The sequence below is a fragment of the Neolamprologus multifasciatus genome, chromosome 11 (assembly GCF_963576455.1).
Source record: "Neolamprologus multifasciatus chromosome 11, fNeoMul1.2, whole genome shotgun sequence".
Classification (NCBI taxonomy): Eukaryota; Metazoa; Chordata; class Actinopteri; order Cichliformes; family Cichlidae; genus Neolamprologus; species Neolamprologus multifasciatus.
The window spans coordinates 36091189-36100007 of NC_140449.1; the positions used below are offsets into that span (position 1 = coordinate 36091189).

The window sequence follows — 8819 nt, forward strand, 5'->3', positions numbered from 1 at the left end:
ACAGCACCAGCTGCAGTTCCCGCTTTGGCCACAGAGGCCGCTGCTGCTAAGTTTGGCGCGCTTACCCACGATGCTGTCGAAGAAGGCGCCCCGCAGGTGCCAGTCGTTCTTGTCGTTGAGGAAGGTGATCATGTGGGACAGCAGGACGTCGTTGGCTTTCTGCCGGCCGAAGAAGACGCACAGGCACGTGATGCCGTTCTCCATCAGCGACTGCTTGACGATGTTCTCCGAGTCGCTGAGCAGCGTCACCACCTTCTGCTGCACCATCTCGTGCAGCGCCTGCAGCTCTGCACAGCACACATGCAGCGAGCTCGTCACACGCGCGCGCAGCGACGCGTTTATAAGCAGCGCCGAGGGCGGGGCGTACCTGAGTCGTAGTTTTCGTTGGGGTGGAGCGCTTCCTCCGCGTCCTCGCTGCTCAGGTCCTGCTCCGTGTTCACGTTGTTTTCCTGGACCAGCTCCAGGAAGCGCAGCGCGCTCTCGGCCAGGTGGGCGATGTTTTCTGAGAGGAGGAAGAAGGTCAGCGATCTAAAGCTGCGCGGCGTGCGTCTGCGGCGTTTCTGAGTCACTGACCTGCGTACGCCAGCCGGACGATGGTAGCGTCGTCCTGGGCGAGGTGGGCGATGCCCGGCAGGATGTACTCGGGGTAGATGTTCACATCGTTCCTCGGGACCTCCTTCACCAGCGCCAGCACCTTGGCCAGCGTCCGCACGGCCTGGGCGCGCACGCGAGGCATGGGGTCGTTGCAGAAGTGCAGCAGGTACGGCGTGATGCGGTCCAGCAGGACGTCCACGCTGAGCCGCGGGGCCAGGTGGAGGACGAGCTCCAGCGCGGCCAGCTTGGAGTCGCAGCAGTGCAGCGTCTGGAGGCAGGAAGTGATGACGGAGACGAGCACGATGAGGCCCTGCTCCTCACGGGAGCTCGTCACGCCATCGCTGCCATCCTGGGGCGAAGAGGAGGCGGAGCCTGAGGGGAAACAAACAACAACAGTCGGCAGCAGCAGACTTTCACCCTCTCCACGTTTCACCCTGGAAGACGCGTCACCTCCGTGCAGGTTGTGCAGGATGTTGTCGAGGTCTTTGCGGATGATGAGCACGCGCTCGTCCGCCGACTGGAACGTCTCTTTGGCGAACTGCGCCATGTACGGCTGCAGGAAGGTGTAGAAGATGTCTGGGAACGCTTTGCCTCGCTGCTGCTTCAGATACTCCTCCGCCGTCAGCCGCTTCTCGGGCTCCCGCTGCACCATCTGGGCCACCTGACAGGAAGCACACACACCGGTAAAGACCTCGCTGTGGGCACCGCAGTCGCCGCCTTCAAAGTAAGAGCTCCACACGACCTCGGCTCGACCGGGAAGTAAACGCTTCCATTTGATGAAACTTTTATTTTTACTTTGTCAGGATTTGCGGAGCGCCGAGCCGCAGCGCTCAGACGCCGTTTCCTTCCTTAACCCCTTGGATGCACAACCTACCAGCACCTGCACTCTTCCACGAGTGGCGTCAAAAATGACCCCAATTAAAATCAATGCATTTTGCTATAAACTCGGTTTTTATTCTTCAAAATCTTTAAAACGAAGAGTTGTTATATTTTCATATTTGAGGTTTTCCTCATAAAACACGTTTGTGACACGATGCATTTTTATTTATTTTTTCATTAATTTTAAGAAATTGCAGTTTTTGTATCACTTCTATCACTATTGTGTGCTTGCTCTGCATATACTGCAGAAGCTGGTCTTCCCGCTGAAAGGCACAAGTTCATCCACTGTAACACAATCACTGAGGATGAATTTCTGCCTGCAGTTGACCAGGAACAGCCCCATATGTAGCAGAAAGCTGCCACGTGGTTTGTTTTCAGTCGGTAGGCTCTGGTCCTCTTGTCATCAAAGTGCAAGAAACGGCGAATATCTATAAATCTTTGAATTGACATAGTGGCCTTGAACAATGGGTTATGCAGAGGACTCCCAAAAACACACCGACTGGTTCATCCCAGTTCTTCTCACTTCCTGCAAGAATGGTCAGTCAAATGAAGGCCAGGAGCTTTTGTTTGATTACATTTTTCCACTCTTTTCCCCTGTCTGTGGCGACTCTTCGTGCCTCCATGTTTGTGCATGTCAGCACCTCTTCTATTATATTATCAGACATAAACATCTTCCATACATCTATTGGGGAGACAGTACTAAACCCAGGTGCAAGCCCTGGCTGACTAATTCAGAATATTGTGGCTCGAGCAGTAAGAGGGGCTCATTCTGTTAGACTCAATATTTAGTTCCTCATCAGAGGACTCATCAGAGGACTCATCAGAGGACTCATCAGAGGACTCCTCTGTGTCTGACTGGCCTTGTTCAGAGGGGGGGGGACAATAGTCTGGGTCCTCTATAACTGAGATGTCAGATTCTGAGTCAATGCCTCCGATGGGCTCTTCATCCCATCCATCCTGGATCATTTGTAGGGCCACAGGGATCCGAGCTGGCCTCATAGCAGCCATGTTAGTTTAGATATTAAAAAAAACCATCAGAAAGGACGATGTTTGAAATGCACAGAAAACTATAAACAGGGCTGCACATAAATGGTCCGCAGTTGCGCATTCGCTGTCAAAATAAAAGACGCGCACCAGATGAGAAGTTGGGACGCTCGTTTGCGTACATTAGATGTTCTGGAGGAGGACAGACATTTGTTCAGGACTCTTAAAGATGTTGAAGAAGCTCCGTAAGCAATTACTTTGGTTTTCCTCCACCGCAAAAGAAGCGCATATTCTCAGAATTTCCGGGAATACTTTTATTTTGACAGCGAATGCGCACCTGCAGACCACTAATGTGCAGCCCTGACTATAAATCATGTGTGTTACTGTGTAAAAATTAATTCCTGATCCTTTAGAAGTGTAAGTGGGTCAGTCAGAGCTGCTAAGAATGAAAGTTCCATAGAAGATTCCACAGGAACTGCTTGGGGTCATTTTTGACCCGCTTGTGGAAGAGTAGTGATACAAAAACAGCATTTTTTTAAATTAATGAAAAAATAAATAAAAATGCAAATGGCCTCATGTTACAAACATATTTTATGAGGAATACCTGGAATATGAATATATTACAACTTTTCATTTTAAAGATTTTGAAGAAAAACAACACGTGGGGTCATTTTTGACCCCACGTGTGCATCTAAGGGTTAAGAGCGGTTCTTGTAACTTCCTGTTTGTTTTTGTCCAAACGTCTTTTTATTATAATTATTTCTTATTTATTATAATGAACACAGAAACATCCCCGAGTTTAATGAATGAATATTCAGAATATAACACACACACAGCCTGGTTCTGCTGGAGGCTTCTTCCTGTTAAAAGGGAGTTTTTCCTTCCCACTGTCGCCAAAGTGCTGCTCACAGGGGGTCATATGATTGTTGGGTTTTCTATGTATTATTGTAGGGTCTACTGTACAATATAAAGCACCTTGAGGCGACTATTGTTGTGATTTCACTGTATAAATAAAGTTGAATTGAAAAAAGATTCTTGGCTCTTTCACCTGCCCAGGTTTTAAAGACTTTTCCTGTCGGTGGAAAATTCCACCTCAGAGTTTTTAATGCGAGTCCAGAACAACCTGTTTGATCAGCGAGTGAATCGAACATTTGTCAGCCTGACGTCACAGCAGCTGAGTTAGCAGCCGCGTCATGAATCATTACCAGCTCTCTGACGCTGCGGTCCTCGATCTTCATGAGCACCTGCTCCGTCTGGAAGTGTCCTTTACGATACGCCAGCAGCTGGGACAGATCGAAGAGCGGGACGCCCTCTGTGAACAGCTCAGCGATCACACAGCCTGAAAACACACACAGATGAGGTCACAAACACACAAACATCATCACCGGACATGTGATGGAAGCAGCAACGCCTCCGTACCTGCAGAGAAGATGTCCATGGCCTGCTTCAGCTCCCCGCGGCTCCTCTGGTTGTTGTTGGTCAGGTCCACCAGCGGCGTGTTCTGGTCGCTCTCCGTGGTAAACATGCTTCCATCTACGAACCTCTCGGGGGCGATGTAGCACGTCCTCCTCCTGGACGTGTCGAAGAAGTAGTTGAAGTCGGCGGGGTTGTCTTCGGGCAGGTAGGTGGGCTTGAAGCTGGCAAAGTCGGTGAGCAGCACCCAGTTCCAGCTGGTCACCATCACGTTCTCCGTCTTGATGTCCCCGTGACGCACGCCAGCCTTGTGAGCCTGGTCGACGGCGTTGAGGATCTGGAAGGCGAGCCAGCGCTTCTCCACGTTGTTGAGGAACGGCCGCGTGCTGATGCGGTCGTACAGGTTGTCCCGAACGTACTGGCGGAACAAGATGGCGGCCTTCTCGGTGAGAGAGGTTTTCTGGAAAGGAAGGCAGTTCTGGCAGGAGTGCAGGCGAATCTTCAGCTCCTCCAGCTCCTGCTTGTGGCTCGTCAGCGGCAGCGACGGGTCCTGGATGGCGAAGACCTTCACCACCACCAGGCCCTCGCGATGTTTGGCCCGGGCCACCTTGAAGAAGCGCGTGCTGCCCAGGCTCTTATCGTACTCGTGGTCGACGATGTCGGAGAAGTAGCTGTCCACGGACAGGATCTGAGAGGGGGCGATGCCCGCCAGCTGGTTCCCCATCCTGCCTCGAAGCTGCAGAAAGAAACAGGAGGAGAGGTGTACACGCACACAGTGAGTGAAGAAGAAACACCCAGTGCATCATGGGAATCCCCGGCAGCCTACATCTATTGCAGCATAACTAAGGGAGGATTCAGGGTCACCTGGTCCAGCCCTAACTATATGCTTTAGCAAAAAGGAAAGTTTGAAGCCTAATCTTGAAAGTAGAGATAGTGTCTGTCTCCTGAATCCAAACTGGAAGCTGGTTCCACAGAAGAGGGGCCTGAAAACTGAAGGCTCTCCCTCCCATTCTACTTTTAAATACTCTAGGAACAACAAGTAGGCCTGCAGAGCGGGAGCGAAGTGCTCTGATAGGGTGATATGGTACTACAAGGTCATTAAGATAAGATGGGGCCTGATTATTTAAGACCTTGTATGTGAGGAGCAGGATTTTGAATTCTGGAGTTCTGAAGATCACAGATCCTGTGTGGACGTGTCTTTAGTTCAGGGCCTCACACACGCGAGATGCTCCTGCTCCAGATCAGCCTTTCGAGCTTTGCATGAAACGTGACTGATCCAGAAGCTGTTCAGGGGGAGAGTCTCTGCTGCTTTACTGAACAGAAGGTTTGAGGATGAAAAATGTGCTTGACCCTCGAGTATGTGCCTGCAAGTATGTTTAGTTCTTGTAGGTTTTATTTGGAGGTGTGGTCAGGGTCACACAGGCTGTCAGTTTGTAGTTTTCCGTGTAAATATATCAGACATCAGCTGGTTTCATTGTGCTGCTGTGGTGTTTAATGTCTCTGTGCACGAGTTTGGCTAAATGTGGCTCCGGGCTCTGCCGCTCGGCGTCCATCCTCCCTCCTCTGTTTGTCACCTTTAAACCAAGACGGTAGAAACACGAGCTACACCTGCTCACTTCCTGCAGATTGTTGTGACGACACGTGTCTGCCCACGTTAAACTGTGACATCACTAGGTAACGTGGGCAGGTATTTAACCGCTGACGGGTGAACAGGCGTGTCCGTGGAGCTGATCGGTGGTGTGTGAGGAAAATGTCCGCTCGTTATTTACGTTACAGAGACACGAGACCAGGCGTTAGACTTTCTAATCTCTGTGTTTAATTAAAAATAATTTCGCTGTGGTCTGGAAATAATATCGATGCGTGTATGCATTTGCACGAGCTGGAGATCTTTAATGTGGAAGATGTAAACGGATCCAACAAGTTAAGCTGGGACACCGGCCTGACCCAGAGGAACATCAGCGGGGGAGCCTGAGCTTCCAGAGCTCGGAGTGAAACCGGCTGTGAGACCACAAACACACTAAAACACTCGGAGGCTAACAGTTAGCATCTCTCTGAGGGAAGTACACGGTAAAAAGCAGACAAACCTGCAGCCGTTCGCTCTCACTGGACTACAGCTACTGCTGCTATTAGCTTCAGCGTGCTAGCAGCGCTAGCCGTAGCACTGATGCTAAAGGCTGCTAACGGGAACAGGCTTCAGGCTGATCCGCCGATCCGGGTCTTCATGTCGGCTCTCCTCCTGCCACCGCAGTACCGACCCACCGTGCTCAGATAACCGAGGATAAACAACAAACCAGCCGGACTCGCTCAGCTAATCGAGCCGCCGTTTCCAGCTGTTATTGTGTTTCCGGGTTACAGCGGAAGCGGAAGCATCCTTAAGCACCAACCGCGGTAGTTCCAAAGATCGTATATCAGCGTGTGAGGCTCTCTGTCGATTCAGTTATCCGTGTCGGCTCACTGACCGGTCAGCGCGGTGGAGCAGCGCGTTACTCTGAGTCACAGAGACAAGGTCCGGGGTTTGAATCCGGCTGGCTCTGTCTGTGCGGAGTTTCCGTGTTCTGCCTGTTCCCGTGGGTTCCTCCCACAGTCCAAACATACCTGTGAGGTTACCTGAGAGTCTTCTTATAAGTATGTTTATCTATAAATGATGAAAAGGTGAGCAATAAAGTGTTGCTTTAAATAATAATCAGACATTTCCTAAATCATTGAGCCAGGTCATGACCTCCACCAAAACATCTCCCAGACCCTGTTTGTCGGGTGTTTGGGTAACTGATTGAAAATGTGACGTCATTCAGGGGTAAAACCGCAAAGGATTCTGGGAACGCGTGGCAAGCGGTACTAGCGCGCGCAGGCTTTCACGTGAAAACAGTCACACAGCGTGTAACAACCCTTTTGGGTTATAGCACCACTAGGGAGGGGGGGGGGGTTGCCCAACTATTGTAGTAGCTATGGGGGTCTCCTAGTGGGTGTGTGTTGTTAGCGGCAGCCATTCCATGCTGCTCGTGTTCCATTCTCCAAAAAAACACCTTTCTGTTGTAGCAAGCTGGCGCTGGCGATACCAATCCCCGCGCATGTATGCGCGGACGAGTAATGCCGAGGAGACCTGGCATTATAAAATGTAATGTTGCTGACGGCAAATAAAGGTCTGTTATTGGATTTAACCGACTGGCTTCGGGTTATTCAGCTAACCCCCACACCACACGCTCGCTGGACCTGCTAGCCGCTCCTTCCTCGCCAGACCGCTGTTACAAAGCGATAAAAAGAAACACAAAAAATAGCAAGAAGCGGTTGTACTATTAACTGCAATAGCCGGTCGCAGCCAGGGGTAAAGAGATCGGTTGTTATCGGATCACGTCGTGGAAGAGAAATTGTTTAAGCCACGTTTCCGAGGTAACAAAGAGGCGACGGATGGCCTGGATCGCAGCCATTCAAAGACCAAATATAACGTCCCAGAACATCCAGCTCACGTGTTAGTCTGCTCCAAGCATTCACACAAAGGTCAGTGTTCTGTTGTAGTTATTACGTCATTTATCGTAACATAATTGTTGATGTACGTTACAAATAAGTCTTAATTTGAATCGAATTTGTTGCGCTTTGCTGCTTTGTTCACTGTGGCTTTGCGGGTTAATGTTTGTTGTGTTTTGTAGGAAAACCAGCCTTCAAAATGCAGGAATGTGATCCAGACTGGCCCCTCTATCAGCCTGGGTCAGACCGAGTTTAAAGCTGCTACCACAGCGAGATCTGATCGGTGAAGAGAGAGCAAGATCAAAACAGCCACGAAACGTCCGCATATATGTGCCGAAGGGTTAGACTGAAGCAAGCAAGTGATGAATAACTGTTTCAGTATGTTGTTTTTTTTGGTTTTTGTTTTTTTTTGCATTGTTGATTTGTTTTTCACCGAAGCATTTAATAAAGCTGATGGAATATCTTGTAAGATTCTATAATAGACTGAAACAATAATGCTGTGAGATGGAATCGTCCAAATCACCAAAGTAAACTAGACCTGGGCTTGTTGCAGGATCTGAAGTTACTAAACACTTTGTGAGTTTGTGCACTCTCACTTAGGACCATATAATAGTTGGGCAGCACGTCCTTACTCCACTCTGTGCTCTGTGGGTCTGACCCTTTCACTGTCTTCGTCACGTCTGTCTTCGTGCAGAGCTGCCGAGTTCTCCGTCGTTTTGTACAGAAGTGTTTTTGGGGCAAATAAAATGCAAGTCGGGATTAAAACTGAAGAATTAATGATTACTGGTGCTGGAAATACTTGATGCAGTGTTGTGATTTTGTTGCCACTCATACCCACAATGCAATGGACGAAAGTCACGTGGTCTGTATGTGAGAGATTGAGTGAGTGAGAGCCATTATTCAGGGTTCCTTAGTGATTCATTAGTTGTTAATTAGTGGGTTATACAGACAGTAAATTACCAGTTAAACCAGTCCTGTCTTAGAATAACCACTATGAACAATATTTATAGCAATAATTAACTGTAATGTCCTATAAAATATTAAAATAATGAGTACAGCTCACTGTCACACCCGGAGACAACTGGAAGCACTGTGAGGGTCATGTTTTTTCTTCAGTGCCTTTAATTCAGTCACCTGGAGTCACCTGACTGCATGGACAGTCGGTTACCTCACCAGCAGATCACAGAGGCTTCAGGACTGAGTCTGAGGTGCTGGGATGCAGCACCTGCACATCAACACCAGTAAGATGAAGGCGATGGTGGTCGACTTCTGGAGGAAACCACCACCCATCCACGGTTTGGACATCGAGGGTGGACAGGTACAAATACCTCCATGTTCAACTGAACAATAAGCTGGACTGGTCGGATGACGCTGACACTGTACAAGAACAGCCAAAGTCGGCTCCATCTGCTGGCAGGCTGAGGCCTTTTGGGGTGTGTGGGACATCACTGACACTATCTTGTTGTCTGCTGGGGAAACGGACAGGA

At 49.5% G+C, this 8819-nt stretch overlaps 1 protein-coding gene across 2 annotated transcripts in view; it reads right to left on the reverse strand.

Moving 5' to 3' along the window:
- pik3r4 (phosphoinositide-3-kinase, regulatory subunit 4) overlaps positions 1-6381 on the reverse strand; it is a 14310-nt gene extending 7929 nt beyond the window's left edge. The window contains exons 1-7 of one of the 2 annotated variants that reach the window (XM_085175961.1): positions 5955-6375; positions 3877-4606; positions 3663-3796; positions 1045-1255; positions 574-966; positions 368-502; positions 66-287 (exon numbers count right to left, since the gene is read on the reverse strand). In XM_085175961.1, the coding sequence (XP_085032087.1) occupies positions 66-287; positions 368-502; positions 574-966; positions 1045-1255; positions 3663-3796; positions 3877-4594 (1813 nt within the window). In that variant the 5' untranslated portion in view covers positions 4595-4606; positions 5955-6375. Of the gene's footprint in view, positions 1-65; positions 288-367; positions 503-573; positions 1256-3662; positions 3797-3876; positions 4607-5954 lie in introns of both variants that reach the window. The other variant, XM_085175960.1, reaches the window with a different exon arrangement.
- Positions 6382-8819: the final 2438 nt, after the last annotated feature.